General features: G+C 39.8%; 1 protein-coding gene across 2 annotated transcripts in view; it reads right to left on the bottom strand.

Annotated features, from left to right (window-relative positions):
- The window catches only part of TTC26 (tetratricopeptide repeat domain 26), a 54,702-nt gene extending 38,285 nt beyond the window's left edge, over positions 1-16,417 (bottom strand). Inside the window, exons 1-7 of one of the 2 annotated variants that reach the window (XM_044920000.1) lie at positions 16,353-16,417; positions 15,704-15,841; positions 12,149-12,241; positions 9,599-9,713; positions 7,903-7,952; positions 1,155-1,300; positions 44-215 (exon numbers count right to left, since the gene is read on the bottom strand). In XM_044920000.1, the coding sequence (XP_044775935.1) occupies positions 44-215; positions 1,155-1,300; positions 7,903-7,952; positions 9,599-9,713; positions 12,149-12,241; positions 15,704-15,841; positions 16,353-16,355 (717 nt within the window). In that variant the 5' untranslated portion in view covers positions 16,356-16,417. Of the gene's footprint in view, positions 1-43; positions 216-1,154; positions 1,301-7,902; positions 7,953-9,598; positions 9,714-12,148; positions 12,242-15,703; positions 15,842-16,352 lie in introns of those variants that run through there. The other variant, XM_044919999.1, reaches the window with a different exon arrangement.
- Positions 16,418-20,778: the final 4,361 nt, after the last annotated feature.

Raw genomic sequence — 20,778 nt, 5'->3', positions numbered from 1 at the left:
CAAAGTGGAATTAAGTAAATTAAAAACATATTTCCATCACTACCTCAGCTGCTTTGCCGTTGTAAAGGCGAAAATGATTACAGGCCTTAAGATTGAGTGCGATGGTGCTATCAGGAATTTGCTGAAGGTAAACTGCCAGAACTTCTTGAGACACATCATAGTAATCCAACTTGTAGTAACATAGGGCCACATACACATTGAGGGCAAGGTATTCCCTATTAGATGAAAGAATTAAGGGTTAACAGTTTAAGTCTACTTCATAGTAAGGTTGTCAAACTACAAAGACTTTTTTAATGGCTCAAATGGACAGCCAGGTGAGGAGGACATGAATTTGCCTTTTGAAGAAAGAAGGCAAGATATCATCAGTGCAATATTTTTCTTTTGTATTGTAATATTTGGATGTTTTTATTTAAGTAGAACGAGAGATGACAACTAAAGGAGAAAGGGAAGCATTCAACTCCTACCAGTTCATGTTAAAAAGACTAAACTAATGTATGCTGTAACTGGTCTAAACTGTAAATAAGCATACATCAGACAAAGGATGGACACACAAAGCAGGCAGACTCAATGACTGAGAAGGGGAATGGGTTGGGTGCAGGTAAGCAAAAGGGGAGAAGGCAGGTGGATGAGGTATTTTTGGGAAGTGGGAAAGATACCCAGCGGTCAGTGATAAAGTGGGAATGTTAGTTCTTCAGAATGGTTTATTTCTAATTTTGTCAGCAAATTCCCTACAACCTATTACAATGCTGAAATGATACATTTATATCATGCATTTTCAACAGGGGCCATATCATCCCCAAAGGGGTAAAAATCCTTATGAAGAAGTGGAAAATCGTACTCATTTTAAGTATAAAGCATAGATATATGTTCAGTATATAAATGGACATACAGTATATCTGTGGTTTCAAACTTTCATGAGAAGGTGATGAGGGAGGAGGGAGACCAAAAAGGCTCCTTGGAAGGGTGATAGTGAAATAAAAATGGAGAAATCCTGATCTGGAGAATAAGAAGTTCTTAATCTGACCACATTATTAGCTAAACAGATTTGAACACATGGTGATAATAGATCGAAAGGACACTAGGTCCTCAGCCAAACCAGTTCCAGAGAAAAGCTAACAAAATGAGATTTGGAGTAGACATGAAAGGACACAGACCTGTTATCTAGGAGTATTCGCTTATAAATATCAATAGCTTCTTGGTAGTGAGATCGCATATAGTGGATTGAGGCCAAACTAAGTTGATCTTCTGTGATATCCTGAAGATTCTGATGAAAGTTCATCAACTTCTTCTCATCATTAAACTAAAATTGTCAGAGAGAAAAAGACATGTAAAGATTCATGTTAGAGTACAGTTAATCAACACCTATGGTACAGAGATTTTAACTCCTCCTTCAGCCATTTTTTCTCTCAGTTCTATTTCCCTTCAGTTCCTTGTCTTCTCCCCTGTCTCTCCTTCAGAGAAAGAATGAAAACAGCCTCTGGAGCCATAGCCTTGACAATGGAAAGACTTTGAATCACAGCTAATATTAATTACTTGACCCTCCTCCTCCTTCTTCCTTTCTATTTTTTCCCCTATTCTTTTTATCATTCTTATATGCTGTTTATTACAGAGACATTTTAAAATATAAAGAAACAGTAAGGTAGAAAGTTTAAAAGTATGTAAAGAGAGGGGCACCTGGGTGACTCATCTTAAAAAATGTTTTAAAAAGTATATAAAGAGATATAATAGACAAACACTAAAAGAGAGTGGTGTAGCTCTACAAATATGACAAAGTAGACTTTAAGTGAAGAGAAATTTTTAGAGATAAAGACAGACATTTACAATGATATTACAATCCACTAAATGGACAGAACAATTCTAAATTTGTATATACTTAATGATAGAGTCTGAAAAACATGTAATGCAAAAACTGAAAGAACTAAATAGAGATGGACAATTATACTATGAAATTTTTAAACGCATTAAGAATAATTATTTTTATATACTGCCTATGGATGATTTGATAAACTTTCTGTAAAATAATTTAGCAATATCAATTAAAAGCTTTTTTATTTTTTAAGTTTTTAAAATTTATTTGACAGAGAGAGAGACAGCGAGAGAGGGAACATAAGCAGGGGGAGTGGGAGAGGGAGAAGCAGGCTTCCCGCAGAGCAGGGAGCCCAGTGTGGGGCTCGATCCCAGGATCCTGGGATCATGACCTGAGCTGAAGGCAGACGCTTAACAACTGAGCCACCCAGGTGCCCCTAAAAGCTTTATTTATTTACTTTTTTAAAGATTTTATTTATTTATTTGACAGAGAGATGGAGAGAGAGCACAAGTAGGCAGAGAGGCAAGCAGAGGAAGAGGGAGAAGCAGGCTCCCCACTGAGCAGGGAGCCCGATGAGGGGCTCGATCCCAGGACCCTGGGATCATGACCTGAGCCGAAGGCAGCCGCTTAACCGACTGAGCCACCCAGGTACCCCAAAAGCTTTATTTTTAAAAAAATATTTATTTTTTAAAAAGTATTTATTTTAGAGAAAGGGAATCCGTGCATGTATGTATATAGATAGATGATAGATAGATAGATAGATAAATGTGTGTATATATATATATGTGTGTGTGTGTGTGTGTGTGTGTACACACACACACTCACAGGAATATAATTCAGCCATAAAAAAGAATGAAATCTTGCCATTTGGGACAACATGGATGGATCTAGAAAGTATAATGCCAAGTGAAATAAATCAGTTAGAGAAAGACAAATACCATATGATTTCACTCATATGTGGAATTTAAGAAGCAAAACAAATGAGCATAGGAAAAAGAAGAGAGAGACAGGCAAACCAAGAAACAGACTCTTAATGTTGGTACCAGAGGGGAGGTGAGTAGGGGGATGGATTAAATAGGTGATGGGGATTAGGAATGCATTTGTCATGATCATGGGGTGCTGTAAGTATTAAAAAAAATACATATATACATACAATGTACAATCTAAAAGTCAAATAACTAGGAAACATTAAATAAATTATGATACACGCATATAGTGAAATGTTATAAAGACCTTTTTAAAGATTTTTAAATTTATTTATTTGAGAGAGAGAGTGAGAGAGAGAGCACAAGAGGGGGTAGGGTCAGAGGGAGAAGCAGACTCCCCGCCAAACAGGGAGCCCGATCCGGACTCTATCCTGAGACTTCAGGATCATGACCTGAGCCGAAGGCAGTCGCTTAACCAACTGAGCCACCCAGGCGCCCCTAAAAACCATTTTAAAAAGTCACAGTCTTAAAGACTAGTGACTCAGGGATACACTCATTGTATAAAGATAAGTTAAAAAAAAAGCAGAAGACAAAAATATATATTCAGCATGAGTCTCATTCTACAAAACAAAAAATGAACAAAATGTACATATGTGTATAAAAATAATTATCTTTATTTATTTGAGAGAGGGAGAAAGAGAGAGAGAGAGAGAGACCACAAGCAGGGGGAGGGGCAGAAGGAGAAGCTGACTCCCTGCTGAACAGGAGCCTGATATGGGGCTCGATCCCAGGACCCCATGATCATGACCTGAGCTGAAGTCAGACGCTTAATCAATGGAGCTACCCGGGTGCCCCTTAAAAATAATTATCTTAAAAGGAGATATAAGATACCAAAAGGTTGAAATGCAGTTACCTTTATTATTTTTTTAATTTAAATTTTAGGTAGTTAACATACAGTGTAATATTGGTTTCTGAAGTAGAATTCAGTGATTCATCACTTATATACAATACCAGGTGCTCATCATAAAAAGTGCCCCCTTTAATGCCCATCCCCCATCCAGCCCATGCCCCATCCACCTCCCTCTGTCAACCCTCCGTTTGTTCACTATGGTTAAGAGTTTCTTATGGCAAAAAAAAAAAAAAAAAGAGTTTCTTATGGCTTATTTCCCTCTCTCCTTTTTTTTTCTCTTTCCCCTTCCCATATGTTCATCTGTTTTCTTTCTTGAATTCCACATATGAGTGAGATCCTATGGTATTTGTCTTTCTCTGACTGACTTATTTCACTTAGCATAATACACTCTAGCTCCATTCATGTCATTGCAAATGGCAAGATTTCATTCTTTTTTATGGCTGAATTATATCCCATTATATATATATATATATATATATATATATATATACACCACATTTTCTTTATCCATTCATCAGTCAATGGACATTTGTGCTCTCTTCATAGCTTGGCTATTCTCGATAATGCTGCTATAAACATTGGGGTGCATGCATCCCTTTGAATCTGTATTTTTGTATCCTTTGGGTAAATATCTAGTAGTGCAATTGCTGGATCATAGGGTAGTTCTATTTTTATTTTTTTTTCAGATTTTATTTGAGAGAGAGAGCGAGAGAGCGAGCATGAGCGGGGGGAGGGGCAGTGAGAGGGGGAGAAGCTGACTCCCCACTGAGCGAGGAGCCTGACTCGGGGCTCTATCCCAGGACCCTGAGATCATAACCTGAGCCAAAGTCTGACACTTAACCATCTGAGCCATCCAGGCACCCCAAGGCAGTTCTATTTGTAACATTTCGAGGAACCTACATGCCGTTCTCCAGAGTGGTTGCACCAGTTTGCATTTCCACCAACAGTGCAAGAGGGTTCCCCTTTCTGTGCACCCTCACCAACACCTGTTGTTTCTTGTGTTGTTAATTTTAGCTATCCTGACGTATGAGATGGTATGAGAGGTTTTGATTTGTATTTCCCTGATGATGAGTGATGTGGAGCATCTTTTCATGTGTCTGTTAGCCATTTGGATATCTTTTTTGGAAAAGTGTCTATTCATGTCTTCTGCCCATTTCTTAATTGGGTTATTTGTTTTTTGGGTGTGGAGTTTGATAAGTTCTTTGTAGATTTTGGATACTAACCCTTTATCAGATACGTCGTTTGCAAATATTTTCTCCCATTCTTTAGGCTGCCTTTTAGTTTTGTTGATTGTTTCCTTTGCTGTGCATAAGTTTTTTATCTTGATGAAGTCCCAATAGTTCACTTTGGCTTTTGTTTTCCTTGCCTCAGGAGAGGAGTCTAGTAAGAAGTTGCTATGGCTGAGGTTTTAAAAAGGTTGCTGCCTATGTTCTCCTCTAGGATCTTGATGGTTTCCTGTCTCACATTAAGGTCTTTCATCCATTTTGAATTTATTTTTGTGTATGGTGTAGGAAAGTGGTCTAGTTTCATTCTTCTGCAGGATGCTGTCCAGTTTTTCCAACACCATTTGAAGAGAATGACTTTCCATTGGACATTCTTTCCTGCTTTGTCGAAGGTTAGTTGACCATATAGTTGTGCATCCACTTCTGGGTTCTCTATTCTGTTCCATTGATCTATGTGTCTGTTTTTGTGCCAGTACCATACTGTCTTGATCACTACAGCTTTGTAATATATCTTGAAATCTGGAATCATGATGCCTCTTGATTTTTCAGAATTGCTTTGGCTATTCAGGGTCTTTTGTGGTTCCATACAAGTTTTAAGATTGTTTTAGCTCTGTGAAAAATGTTGGTGGTATTTTGATGGGGATTGCATCAAATGTGTAGATTGCTTTGGGTAGTATAGACACTGTAACAATGCTTGTTCTTCCAATCCATGAGCACGGAATGCTTTTCCATTTCTTTGTGTCCTCTTCAATTTCTTTCATAAGTGCTCTATAGTTTTCAGAGTATAGCTTTTATTTCTTTTTTTTTTTTAAAGATTTTATTTATTTATTTGAGAGAGAGAATGAGAGAGAGCACATGAGAGGGGGGAGGGTCAGAGGGAGAAGCAGACTCCCTGCTGAGCAGGGAGCTCGAGGCGGGACTCAATCCAGGGACTCCAGGATCATGACCTGAGCGGAAGGCAGTCGCTTAACTATCTGAGCCACCCAGGCGCCCCAGATCTTTTATTTCTTTAGTCAGCTTTATTCCTACGTATCTTATTGTTTTTGGTACAATTGCAAATGGGATCAATTCCTTGATTTCTTTTTCTGCTGCTTTGTTATTGGTGTATAGAAATGCAACAGATTTCTGCACATTGATTTTTATATCCTATGATTTTGCTGAATTCATGTATCAGTTCCAGCAATTGTTTGGTGGAGTCTTTCAGGTTTTTTATGTAGAGTATCATGTCATCTGCAAATAGTGAAAGTTTGACTTCTTCCTTGCCAATTTGGATGCCTTTTATTTCTTTTTGTTGTCTGATTGCTGAGACTAAGACTTCCAGTACCATGTTAATTAGTAATGGTGAGAGTGGACATCCTTGCTTGTTCCTGACCATAGGGGAAAGGCTCTCAGTTTTTCCCCCATTGAGGACAGTATTAGCTGTGGGTCTTTTGTATATGGCCTTTATGATGTTGAGGTATGTTCCATCTATCTCTACTTTGTTGAGGGATGCTGTATTTTGTCAAATGCTTTTTCTGCATCTTTTGACAGGATCATTTGGTTTTTGTCCTTTCTTTTATTAATATGGTATATCACATTGATTAATTTACAAATATTGAACCACCCCTGCAGCCCAGGGATAAATCCCACTTGATTGTGATGAATAATTCTTTTAATGTACTGTTGAATTCGATTTGCTAGTATTTTTTTTTTTAAGATTTTATTTATTTATTTGACAGAGAGAGAGACAGCGAGAGAGGGAACACAAGCAGGGGGAGTGGGAGAGGGAGAAGCAGGCTTCCCGCTGAGCAGGGAGCCCAATGTGGGGCTCGATCCCAGGACTCTGGGATCATGACCTGAGCCGAAGGCAGACGCTTAACGACTGAGCCATCCAGGCGCCCCGATTTGATAGTATTTTATTGAGAATTTTTGCATCCATGTTCATCAGGGATATTGGTCTGTAATTCTCCTTTTTAGTGGGTGTAGATGTTATTTCCTCTTTCAATTTTTGCTTACTTACATTTTATTTAATAGAATTAATGTGTAACTTCTATAACATGGAAAATTATTTTTAAAAAACCATTTTATGATGATGATCAAAATTACTGCTATAAATCAGGGGTGCCTGGCTGGTTCAGCAGGTAGAGAATGTGATTCTTGATCTTGGGGTCATGAGTTCAAGCCCCACTTTGGGTGTAGAGCTTACTTAAAAAAAAAACAAAGAGGGCGCCTGGGTGGCTCAGATGGTTAAGCGTCTGCCTTCGGCTCAGGTCATGATCCCAGGGTCCTGGGATTGAGTCCCACATCGGGCTCCCTGCTCCTTGGAAGCCTGCTTCTCTCTCTCTCCCTCTCTCTGCCTCTCATGAATAAATAATTAAAATCTTAAAAAAAAAAGGAAAAGAAAAGAAAATTTGGGGTGCCCATCTGGCTCAGTTGGAAGAGCCTGTGACTCTTGATCTCAGGGTCGTGAGTTCGAGTCCTATGTTTTTATTCACTTAAATGAATAAAAAAAAAACTTTTAAAAGGGGAGTGCCTTAGTGGCTCAGTCAAACATCCAACTCTTGATTTCAGCTCAGGTCATGATCTCAGGGTCGTGAGATCGAGCCCTGCATCAGGCTCCAAACCGGGTATGGAGCCTGTTTGAGATTCTCTTTCTCGCTCTCCCTCTGCCCGTCCCCCTCCCCTGCTCTTGCATGCTCGCTCTCTCTCCTAAAAAAAAAAACAAAAAAAACTTATTGCTATAAGGCAATTCTGAAAAGTGTGTATTTCTAGGAGTTAAGGTGTCTCAGAGTCTGCTTCCAAGAGACAATAGGATAGTTGAAACAAACTAATCTTAAATGACTACTACTTAAGAAGAACTAAAATCTAACATCTCTTAATTAGTAGTGTAAAGAATATAAGGGAAAGAAAATCCTATAAAATTAATACCTATATTCTACTTGTTCTGGAAATATCATTAACAAGCATTTCTAGTTCATTATCTTTCACCATTGTTTTTAACAAGAAAGAAGAAAAAATATTTTAAAAACAAAAAATGTGAAATGAGAACATAAATACCTTATGAGCCAAGTGGAAGAGGAGGCGGTTTTGAAGTCGGCTTTTTGGAGCTGGAAAAAAACGTTCAAACCGCTTATTAATTGTCTATGGCACTTAGTCCCATGCAAGAATGACATGAGACTCAGATAATCTTCCCAAAACCTTATGTGTGTGACCCTGATATGTCTCTACTATAGTATATACTATTTTAGTCTGATCTCTACCTGCAGTAGCAGCAACGGCATGAGGAACCAGAAAAAAACTGTTCTCTTCTTCCCCAGCACTTGTTCTACTTGCTTCTATCATGGTGACCCACAGCTCAGGACGCCACACATACAGTTCCAGTAGCAGCCCATTGCTGTGCTGTTCACACACTGACCAAACACTGGAAATAAAGTTATGTTTATCCCAATTCATGTAGAAATCCATGTCATTCAGCTGTTCTTCCAAGTATTCTTTGTCAATTCCTTCTGAAATCTCCTTTTCTTCAATTATATGGCCTTATTTTCTTAAATACTAGCCCAATCTCTACTCCACAGATCTTTTAGCATGATAATCTGCCATACTGAAACAGTCAACCAAGCGAAAAGGTTAACACCTTTCAAGTTCCAAATCCACTTTGCACTGTTGGAAGAATTTTCCTAATTCTAGATACCTAACCCTACATCTCTTTACAGAAAAAACTCATACTTCAAAGCATTAAAAAGAAAAAAATTATATGGAAAGATAGATAGCTACCTTGATCACTTTCTATGTGTCTAACACTATTCTAGGCACAGATAAAGTCTAGAAACATGAGATAAATATGTAACTTAAAGGCCCATATAACTAGATTAAGAAAAACTACATGAATACACAGGAAACAGTTTGGGTTCAAATGAAGAAAGGCTTCGAGTTCCACATGATCCATGAATTTGAGCTGGAATAGTTCCTAAATATGTATACATCAGTTAATTCTCTAAGAATTCTATCCTGGAATATATTCTTCCCTAACAAATTTCCTAACAAACATTCACTTGCCCAGTTTCTCTACATTTCTTTGAATTTAATTTGATTCATACTCTCATTATTCTTAATCTTTCCTCCCCTGTTTCTCTTTGCCCTATTCTTATTTGCAAGTTGATGTCCAATTCTTCTTAGACAGCTGTCAGGACAAGTAAAGCAAATGAAAACAAGTCTAGATTCTTCAAGCAGAAATTACCTGGCTTCTCACTCAGAAGCAGGGAAAACAGCTATAAAATCCACATCCCTAGGGCGTAGACAGCTACCTCCAACTCCTACAACAACACGAATATCCTACTATGAGGGAGCCTAAAAAAGATAACATGCCCTTTTTGCTTCTCTCGTCCTGCTTGTCTGCTGTAGCTTCTGGGGTGGTGGGGTGGGGAGAGGAAGCAGCACAGAGATTAATTTAAACATAAAGTTGCTCAGATTCAATGTTCTTTGAAGATTAAATCTATTTTCTAGTTTTCTTTTCTTTTTTTAAAAAATATTTTGTTTTTAAGTGATCTCTACATCCAACATGGGGCTCAAACTTACAACCCCAAGATCAAGAGTTACATGCTCTACGGAGTAAGCCAGCAGGCGCCCCTATTTTTTAGTTTTCTAATTGCACTTGGTTTTTCCTCAATAGAAAAAGGAATTAAATGTTTTAAAATCTCCAAAATAACTCATACCATTAGTAATGAATACTAGATATTAAAAGGGGCCATTTTACCTTTAAATCCAGCGGCTTCAGCTTGTTTATACATCCCGAGAAAAAAGTAGGTACAGGCTAGGTTCACCCAGACTTCAGGATTGCAATTTTCCTCTTTTGTCACATTTTCATATTCCTGAAATATATATATATATATATATATATATATATTTTAAAGATTTTATTTATTTATTTGAGACAGAGAGAATGAGAGAGACAGAGAGCACATGAGAGGGGGAGGGTCAGAGGGAGAAGCAGGCTCCCTGCCGAGCAGGGAGCCTGATGCGGGACTCGATCCCGGGACTCCAGGATCATGACCTGAGCCGAAGGCAGTCGCTTAACCAACTGAGCCACCCAGGCGCCCCTCCTGAAATATATATTAAGCAGGGATCTCATTTCAGCAGTAAAGCAATCGATGAGCAATTCCTCTATAATGGAATAGGATTTCTTACTGAGATTGAGCAACTTCGCATTTAGGGAATCCTATATGCTCCTCAACTATTCTGCACCTGCAAGGTTAAATACTGAAGCTACAACTCAATCCTACCCATGGGGGGCCGGGGGGGAGGGGCTGTTGTCCACATAATCTTTTTTTTTTTTAAGATTTATTTATTTATTTAAGAGAGATAGAGAGATGCACACCGGGGGGGGAGGGGCAAAAGGAGAAGAGAATCAAGCAGACTGCATGCTGAGTGTGGAGCTGGATGCTAGGCTCGATCTCACACCCAAGATCATGACCTGAAACTGAGTCTGACGCTTAACTGACTACACCACCCAGGCAGTGTTTTCCACTTTAAACTTGTTTTTTTCTCTCCTTTTTAACACTGATATGGGCTAACAAACAGCCAAAATGAAAAATAACTAAAATATTTTTTATTTTTGCTAACTTAAAAAGACAAACAAAAGGGGTACCTGGGTGGCTCAGTCAGTTAAGCTTCCAACTCTTGGTTTTGGCTCAGGTCATGATCTCCCGGTCATGGGACTGAGCCCCGCATCTGGCTCTGAGCTCAGTGTGGAGCCTGCTTTGGATTCTCTTTCCCTCTCCCTCTCCACCCCCACCTCAAAAATAAATAAATAAATAATAAAATCTTAAAAAAAAAAAAAAGGAGGGACGCCTGGGTGGCTCAGTCCATTAGGGTCTGCCCTCGGCTGGGGTCATTATCCCAGGGTCTTGGGATTGAGCCCCCAGTCAGGCTTCCTGTTCACAGGGAGCCTGCTTCTCCCTCTCCTCCCCGTTCGTACTCCCTCTCGCTATCTCTCCCTCTCTCAGATAAATAAAATCTTTACTTTTTTTAAAGATTTTATTTATTTATTTGACAGAGAGAGAGAGAGCACGCAGGCAGAGGAAGAGGGAGAAGCAGGCTCCCAATGGAGCAGGAAGCCCAATGCAGGGCTCGAACCCAGGACCCTGGGATCATAACCCGAGCTGAAGGCAGACGCTTAAGTGACTGAGCCACCCAGGCACCCTATAAATAAAATCTTTAAAAAAAATTTTTTTAATTAAAAAAAAAAAGGAAAACAAAAGATACCTTATAAGAAATGCATAGGTTCAGTTAACTTAAAATCTGATAACCTTAATATACTACAAATATCATTTCATTCTAATTGTTTTCTGGCTTTATTTATTTGGCTTTACATTTTAAAAAGGCATTTTTTCCCTGACAAGAACACTTTCTGAGATTTACTTTATAACTATGTTTTCCATATACTCTTACTATTTACCAGTATATACCAGATACCTTTGATTATTTTTCTTACTACTTTTGGGCTACTCTCTCTCCCCTATATCTTTCACAAATACTACCAGCTTCTATTCTGTCCTTTTCATATCTTCCCTTTGCCCTCACTGATTTTGTTGTTTTTGTTTTTCGTCATACCTCCTCATTACTTGATCTTGGACATTTCATTTTGATTATGCATGTCCTATAAATATCCTTAGGTTACATTTGGGTGGTAAGAATATGTGGGAAATGTTTAAACAATTTCATTTATGCTTTAAAAACTGCTTGACAAAAGTCAACTATAATTTTATCTAGATTCATATTCCTATAGATTGCTCATTACATAGATGCTGTTTACAATGACCAAGAAAAACAACTTTCAAAACTCAACTTGCACAAATATAAAGCTAACCTTTCTTATGTCTAAAATTAACCAAACAAAATAAAAATGAACTTCTTTTGAGAAAAGCATTATGGAAATTTTATCAAAAGGGTTTATTTTTCTTCTGAAGATTTCCTTAAGAAATACTAATATTAATATTTTGAACAATCTCATTAGTATATTTCTAAAAGCAAAGAGTAAACAAGACATTCATATATATATATATATATATATACTTGAGCTTATATAGAAGATTTCTGAAGCAATACATCAAACAAGAGCCAGTGGTTGCCTCTGTTAACAAAGAAATAGGATTGCGGAAGGCAAATAGGTGATGTTTTTTTCTTTTTACTTTGTTCCCTCCTGTATTGTTTGAATTTTACCAGGAGCATGTATAATTATAATACAAAGTTTAATAACTTTTTCAAAATCCTTGTGTTGTAATTTTTTTTTTTTTTTTTTACTAACCTCCAAAGCTCTCTTGTAGTCACCCAGGTGAAAAGCACAGTATCCAATCCACAGATTAGTATCAGCTTCTTGTTCCCCAACATGACGTTTGAACTTCAGGTTAAAATTTCATAAAAAAAGACAAGAAGAGAAATGAAAGGAAAAGAAAAGACAAGAAAAGAAAAAAGAAAAAAGAAAAAGACAGACTTTGAATAAACCGTCAATTTAAAAAACTGCTATGTTGGGGTGCCTGGCTGGCTCAGTCAGTGGAGTGTGTGACTCTTGATCTCGGGGTTTTTAGTTTGCATCCCACACTGGGTGTAGAGATTACTTAAACATAAAATCTTAAAAAAAATTAAAAACAAAGAAAAAACCCTGCTATGTTAAACTACTGATAAACAAATCAGCAAGGAAATCGCAAGTAATAAAAGTAAGACAATACTGTTTAATTAAGACTATAGCTAGGGAACTCAGCACAATTACTTTTTTTTTTTTTTTTAAGTAGACTCCACATGCAGCATGGAGCCCAACGTGGGGCTTGAACTCACGACCCTGTAATAAAGATGTGGGCCGAGATCAAGAGTCTGATGCTTAACCGACTGAGCCATCCAGGCACTCCAGCACAATTTCCTTCTGTCACAGAAACGTATGTTTTTTTGAATGTTGCAACAACAACAGAATATACATTTTATTTATTCCAAGAAGCATCATCAAATGCTGGAACAATTATTGCTGCAGAGCAACTGAAGCAGGCTATATTGAAACAATGTGTATAACTGTATGATCTTCTCAATTCCTTTCAATGTTAGGAATTAAAAGAATTTTAATGTTTGCTTTATACATTATTCAAGAAAACTGTAGCACAGAGAGGTTATTTCTTAGACATTCACAAGATGAAAAATCTAGTTCACTTAATATTTCCAGTTGAAAGAAACATATATTTTCAAATATTTCACATTTGTTTTCCTGTATTTACTGACACCTTATTCCAGAAAGTATTTAAGAGTTATCCCCATTACAATTTGGGGGGTTATTAAGGAACACGAGGTTTATGCAAAGTATCTAATGCCAAATAACTGAAGGTTAGAGAGATTAAGCAATGAACTCAAGACCACCACAGCCAGGGAAGGTACTAGCAGGGACCACCACAGCCCACTGACTCCACCACCTGTGTTCTCACCCTCCATGCTCTACTGCCTTCCAACTCACACTTCAAACCTGTCCTAGTGCTGCACACATATGTTTATTCATAGGTATGAGCTTTCACTGAGAATAAGCCATTAAATCATTCTATTGCTCTTGAATAGGCTTACCAGGTCCTATCAGAATTAAGGATATTTAGAAGACTGGCCTCATTTATGTCCACTGTGAAAAAATATTTATGAATTCCCCAGTGAACTGAAGTCCTGTTCTGGAGGAAAGGAGTGAGGCCTTGAAGGAGGAGTTTGAACTCCCATGGTAAGGTGAGAGTTTTCCATTCTACAGGCTGATAATCCAAAAAATTGGTAAAAAATTAAACAGGGAGCCAACACATATTTATAGATCATTGGTATAGAACCCTAGGTGCCTTGACTATTACAAAATGAAGACATCCATTAATACTTTTTGGTCTAGAATAAGAACTTACTCCTGTAGTTAACTCCGTAACATTAGAAATCTTCCTTTCACAAAATGCTGTGGATTTGAGTACAGTGTCTTAAGTCTGAAGAAATTCTTATTTGAAGGCTCCCTGAATTTGCTTCAGGAATTACCTGGAACCACAGGAAAGCTCATGAGACCCCCTTCCCCCAAACACAGCAGTTCCCACCCCCATACATCATGGCACTGTGACTGCCCACCTAAGAATGTAAGCACAGAATAGAGCCTCCCTGACAACTTAAAAACAGTGTGGGATTACACAGTAAGGAAAATGTGGTCATCGTCTTAAAGAAAAGAGAGAAGAGAAATAGGGACTGATAAAAATTAGACATATGGGGCACCTGGGTGGCTCAGTTGTTAGGGGTCTGCCTTAGGCTCAGGTCATGATCCCAGGGTCTTGGGATCGAGCTCTGCATCAGGTTCCCTGCTCCTCCAGAAGCCTGCTTCTCCCTCTCCCACTAACCCCTGCTTGTATTCCCTCTCTCGCTGTCTCTGTCAAATAAATAAATAAAATCTTTTTAAAAAAATTAGACATATACCTACCACTGAGTCCGTTGATTTACAGAGCTAGAAGGTCTTTCCAAGTCAAATTCCCTACTTTATTTTTTTTTTTAATAGTTTGGAGACTTAAATACCTCACTTTCTTTTTTTTTTTTAAAGATTTTATTTATTTATTCATGAGAGACCGAGAGAGAGAGAGGCAGAGGGAGAAGCAGGCTCCCAAGGAGCAGAGAGCCCGATGCGGGACTCGATCCCAGGACCCCGGGATCATGACCTGAGCCGAAGGCAGACGCTCAACCATCTGAGCCACCCAGGTGCCCCTACTTTATTTTTTTAAAGATTTTATTTATCTATTTATTTGAGAAAGAGAGAGAGAGAGCATGAGTTGGGGGGGGGAAGGAGGGGGCAGAGGGAGAGGGAGAAGAAGACTCCCCTGCGAGCAGGGAGTCTGATATGGGGCTTGATCCTAGGACCCTGAGATCATGACCTGAGCCGAAGGCAGATGCTTAACTGACTGAGCCACCCAGGCACCCCCAACTTCCCCACTTTAAAGATAAGAAAGCTGACACCAAAAAAGTCAAACAAGGTACTCGATATCAGAGCTAGTGAGAAACAGAAGACTATACATGGAAGACTGAGAAATATATAAAGCTAATTAAAACAATTATTGTTGATAGATTACAAGTAATATAACTGAAGTAGTGCTATGGAGAAATGACTGGCACAACATAACTAGGCTGTGCTGTCAAAACTCTTCTCTTCATTCTTTGGTGCACCCCTTCATCCTCCTATAACATGTGATTCCCACAAGGCAGTTTCTCAAAGTGTAGTATCCTTGGACAACCTGCATCAGAAGCACTTGGGCCACTTGTCAAAAATGCAGGTTCCTGAGCACCACCACAGACTGATTTGGAAAGAATCAGAATCCCTAAGGTAGGAGTCCAGGAGTATATATTTGAATAAGTACCCCAGGTGATACTGATGCACATTAACAGTTGAGAACTACTGCCATAGAGATTCTAAGTATTTTCTGAAGATACAGTATTCTAGACAATAAGCATGAAGCATGATGGTATTATTTAAATGATCCAAATTTTATAACATATAATAGGAATAAAGCATATATAGGTCAGCAGTCAGGATAAACACTGTGTGAACTGATACAATACTAAATGTCCCTCCATTATATAGCTGAATTCCCCATCAGTGGGACTAGAGATAATTAAAAGTATCCCTCAAGAAGTAAGTCTCTCTTCTTAGTTCATCTTTAATCAGGTCTATCGTTGACACGGAATCTGCAATCTGCGCCTGACTAGATTTACAGGAAGCCCCCCAAAAGCACCCACCTGTTCCAAGAGCATAGAACCAACATTCACCCTAGCATGCATCCATATTCTGGTATCCACCTCCTAAGAAGCAACCTTCTTTGCACATTACCTCCAATAAGGTAATAGCTCCAGTGAAATCTCTTTGTGAAAGTAGCTCCTCTAGTTTCGGAATCTTCCTACCTTTCTTCTTTCTTTTGTCAGTGTGAGGTAGGTCCCCGCCTACAGCAGGTTTGGCCCTTGAAAGCATCTGTGAAAGAAGCAACAAAGACAAAGATAGCTTTATGATCCAATTCCGACAGTCAGTTTTAAACTCGGAGTGACAGCTCTAGGATTTGCATGTCAAATCCTTACCAACGAACCCCAGGGAAGCCCGTTCAAACTCTCTGTAACACGTATTTTACTCAAAGGGCCATCACTCTGCACTTGAGCTGAACCCAACGGCTACTACACCTAATCTTCTGTATCAGTTCATTCGAGTGGGCTAAGAGATGCTTTCGCGCCGCTTCTGTCATCTCAGCCTTTCCTTGGTCTGCTTTCCGCCCCACGCGCAGCTTAGGTGCGGAGAAATGGAGAAGCAGGGGGAAGAAAGCTTCGAGGTGTTTACAGTTGCATCCCTGTCTCCGGTGAGAACAGGGGTAAGGCAGGGAGATCATCCTCCGCTGACACTCCTAGACTTCAACCAGAAGTGTGCTGGGAACCTCTGATCTCCAGTCCTAGGTCCTACTCAAAATTCTCCCTCACAGTTCCGAGCCACTAACCATCTTGGCGTTGGTTCGGTGAGCCCCTTCCCGGGACCGACAGCAAAGGCCGGGCCTCAGCGCCTCTCCACATCCACACAGCTCCCTCCGTCTCCACGGCAACCCTGCGGGGGTGGAGTCTGGTTCGTCACGGAGAAGCGCTCTCAGGAGAACCGGTGCCACCGCTCTTTGGTTCCGGTCCCTTCCGCCGCTGAAGGAGTGAAGTCCCTTAGGAGGAGAGGCATCGTTCTCGGTCCTGGGAGTGAAAGTTTGTATCTCTGCTTATGGGTTTACTTTAAGAAAAAACGAATTCCAACAGCATTCTTTTTCAAATACGAGTTTCCCGGGGCCCTGGGTGGCTCAGTCGTTAAGTATCTGCCTTCGGCTCAGGTCATGGTCCCAGGGTCCTGGGATCGAGCCCCGCATCGGGCTCTCAGCTCAGTGGCGAGTCTGCTTCTCCCTCTCCCACTCCCCCTGCTTATGTTCCCTATCTCGCTATATCTCTGTTAAGTTAATAAATAAAATCTTTTTAAAAAATGTGTATACACACACACACACACACACACACACACACACACACACACGAGTTTCCCGGGGAAGTCCTTTTGAAGGACCACTTCCGATTTGGACCGTGTTGGGCTCCATAGCAACCACTGGCGATGACTGGCACGTGATCTTGGGCCTCCGGTCTCACGGAAGCTTAGACAGAGTTGCTGAACCAAGTAGTTGGCGTTTATAGGTGGGAGTTCACCAAAATACAATTTCTTATCTACATAGATAAACATAATAAGGAACTCTAATAAATATATGTTGATTGGACGACTTAATTATCTACTTCACTCCTGAACCGAGTTAATACGGCTGCAGGAGGAGGACGAAATCACCGCGTTGTGGAACGTTAGAGCTGGAAGGAATCTTAAAGTTAACATGCAGTCCAACCTTTGTAACCGATCCCAACGAGGGTTCGTCCACCCGATGGGCAGCAAGCCAGTAACAACTGAGAGGGAGCTTTTGCGGTGAAGAAAGGCTATTTATTGATGTGGCGCCACCCAGGAGAAGGAGGGAATTAATGCTCAATAGTCCCAAACTCCGCAGTGGCTTACAAGCAGGGTTTTTTTTTTACTTCCTTAGCAAAATTTTTTTTAAATTTTTTTTTATTCTTATGTTAATCCCCATACATTACATCATTAGTTTTAGATGAAGTGTTCCATGATTCATTGTTTGTGCATAACACCCAGTGCTCCGTGCAGAATGTGCCCTCCTCAATACCCATCACCAGGCTAACCCATCCTCCCACCCCCCTCCCCTCTAGAACCCTCAGTTTGTTTTTCAGAGTCCATCGTCTCTCATGGTTCGTCTACCCCTCCGATTTCCCCCACTTCATTCTTCCCCTCCTGCTACCTTCTTTTTTTTTCTCTTAACATATATTGCATTATTTGTTTCAGAGGTACAGATCTGAGATTCAACAGTCTTGCACAATTAACAGCGCTTACAAGCAGGGGTTTTTAAAGGGTGAGAAGTCAGGGTAAGGGTCTCAGGGCCTTGGGTCATGCTGATTGATTACGGATTAGGGTCAGCTATAATATTTCCTTTGTTGATCATCTTATCCCTTCCGGCGTCTCCCAATCTGGTTTCGGTGTGGTTGTAGCGAGGTGGTCGTTCTGCTTCAGGGGCCTGGTCGTTCTGCTTTAGGGGCTTGGAACTGCAAAACATTCTGAGCAGATTGCATTGGTGATGTCATCTCTAGAGTACAAAGGCAAAAGTGCTACATCCTGTAACTATCGCTAAGCTGCAAATTACTTTTCTTTTTCTTGCATACATGGCACATTATGTTTGTCATCTCAGGCAGAACAGCATCCCACAGACTTTTTGGGAGGCAACTTGATATTATTTCCTGAGGCATTTTTACAGGTTTCTTTAACAGTAACTAAGGATTACGTGACTCTGGTCAGAGGCAGCTAGGGGCAATATGTCTAAACTGTGGGGTCTGTCAGCGCTTGCATCCCGAGTTTCACCCTGAAAATTAGCAGACTAAGGAACTAACATCTGGAGTATTCTCCCAAGTGTATAGGTAGTTGTGGCATAGTTGAATTACATTACATATCACTCTATACAACTAGCCCTATATAGACTCATGTATACCATAAGCTCATAAAGGCTACATATGGTTTCCTAGATTTTTTTTTTTTTTTTGCATCCTCCTCATGCTCCAGCCCTTGCCTCCCACCACCATCACTTGGAGAATTAGTAAATGACTACATACCTTAATTCACTGATACATACACTTTTGTATAGGTGCAAATGTCCTTATATTCAGAGATAGGAACATGCATAGGCTTAAGAAACACAAATTCACCAGCACTATACTTATATTTCTTTTGGCTCCAAATATTAGAAATATCTCTACTTTTGGTTGAATTTAAAGCAAAATTATTTTTTAGCTCTTCTTTACAGAAGTCTACATATTTTTGTAATTGCTTTATTCCAATATCACTCAAATACTAAACTCATCCTTTTTTTTTTTTTAACTCATCCTTTTAAAGCATATAATTCACCGACTTTTAGTACAAGTATCCCCTGTTTTTTGAAAGTTCAAGTTTGGCCACTTCTCTTTTATGGAAAACCTGCATTAGCAGCTGCTTTTGCTCACTGAAAGGAATCTGAAGAGTGTTTTCACTTTTACAAAGAAAAGGGAAAATAGCAGGCAGCATTTGTTTTGCATCAAGAGAGGCAGCTCGCACCTGAGCAGCGAGAGTGGTGCTGCCGAGCTCCTTTACTGGGAACCACACTCAGCATCCCAGCAACAAGCCACCTGAGCTTTTGAATTGTGTCTGTGAGCCTCTGTGCTTTATCTAGATTTATTTTGTGCATCTGTTAGCAAGATGTGTCCTAAGGTATCAGAAAAGCCCAAGAGAGGTGATATTCGGATCTGGGAGAACTCAATTTTCCCATACAAATTAATAGTAATTTCTTTTTTTTTTTTTTTAAAGATTTATGTATTTAGGGCACCTGGGTGGCTCAGTTGGTTAAGCGACTGCCTTCGGCTCAGGTCATGATCCTGGAGTCCCTGGATCGAGTCCCGCATCGGGCTCCCTGCTCGGCAGGGAGTCTGCTTTGCCCTCTGACCCTGTCCCCTCTCATGTGTTCTCTCTCATTCTCTCTCTCTCAAAATAAATAAATAAAATCTAAAAAAAAAAAAGATTTATGTATTTATTTTAGAGGGGGGAGTGAGAGAGAGAGAGGACAAGTGGGGGGGGCGGTAGGCAGAGGGAGGGAAACTCAAGCAGATTCCATGCTGAGCTCGGAGCTTGATGCAGGGCTTGATCCCATGACCCTGAGATCACAACCTGAGCCAAAATCAAGAGTCGGTCACTCAACAGACTGAACCACCCAGGCACCCCAATAGTAATTGCTTCTTTGCTTTAGGACATTTTAGCTTAGGAAAAGTTTCATAGGAACACTCTACTTTCAGATAGTTGAGGAATCTGTATTCACAGAGTTGTGTATCCATCACCACTATGGAATTCTGGAACACATTCATCATCCCAAAAAGAAACCCCACATCCATCAGCAGTCATTCATCATTCCCCTCCTCCCTTTAGCCTCCGGCAACTGCTGATCTATTTTCTGTCTCAATGGTTTTGCCTATTCTGAACATTTCATGTAAATGAAGTCATACAGATTTCCACATACCATATTTTGAAATATTGAAAATTTTTAAGTCAGTCTAGCAAACTGTTAGGTAAAATGTTTTTATCCTCCTATCTTGACAAATACGCCATCATGAAGGAGGTCAGGTTGCAATTTAGAATTCTCAGACTTCCCAGAATTCTGTTGCTGGAGATGGCAGTGTGGAGAGAGCCAGCCCCAGTCCTCAGCTGCAAGAACACCTTGGCTCCATGACCTCTTTACCTGTGATGTAGCTCCAGTCAGAATGTAGAGCTCAGAGCAGGGCTTCTCTCACCAGGGTCTAAGGGCAGTATTGCCAATAATGGTAAAAAGAACCCTGTAGATATTGCTAAGTCTATTGAAATGATCTCTGATTTCCAGTCGTTTGGGATACTTCTTTAAGCCTCCAAATCCCTGTAGAGGTTGTTTGAACTGTAGCTGTAGTTATGAAGGGCAGAATATGGCATATTGAGTGTACTTGAGAAGAAGCTATTATTCCCAACAATAGCTGAATCTAAGGTGTTATGAAACCTATGGTAAGATAGACACAGAAAAGCTGGTAGCTGAATCTAAGGTGTTATGAAACCTATGATAAGATAGACACACAAAAGCTGGTTGCACGGGTAAGAGGCAAAGTTGGAACTGGCAACTTTATTGCAGTTGCAATAGAACAGCAGTTTTTGAGAGACTGTAAAAAAACAATCTGGACTATGATGATGGTTGTATGACTGTGTAAATTTACTAAAAAACAATGAATCGTACACTTAAAACAGGTGAA

The sequence above is a fragment of the Neomonachus schauinslandi genome, chromosome 12 (assembly GCF_002201575.2).
Source record: "Neomonachus schauinslandi chromosome 12, ASM220157v2, whole genome shotgun sequence".
Taxonomy (NCBI): Eukaryota; Metazoa; Chordata; class Mammalia; order Carnivora; family Phocidae; genus Neomonachus; species Neomonachus schauinslandi.
Note: the sequence above shows the minus strand (reverse complement) of the source record. Positions and strands in the feature narration are given on the sequence as shown.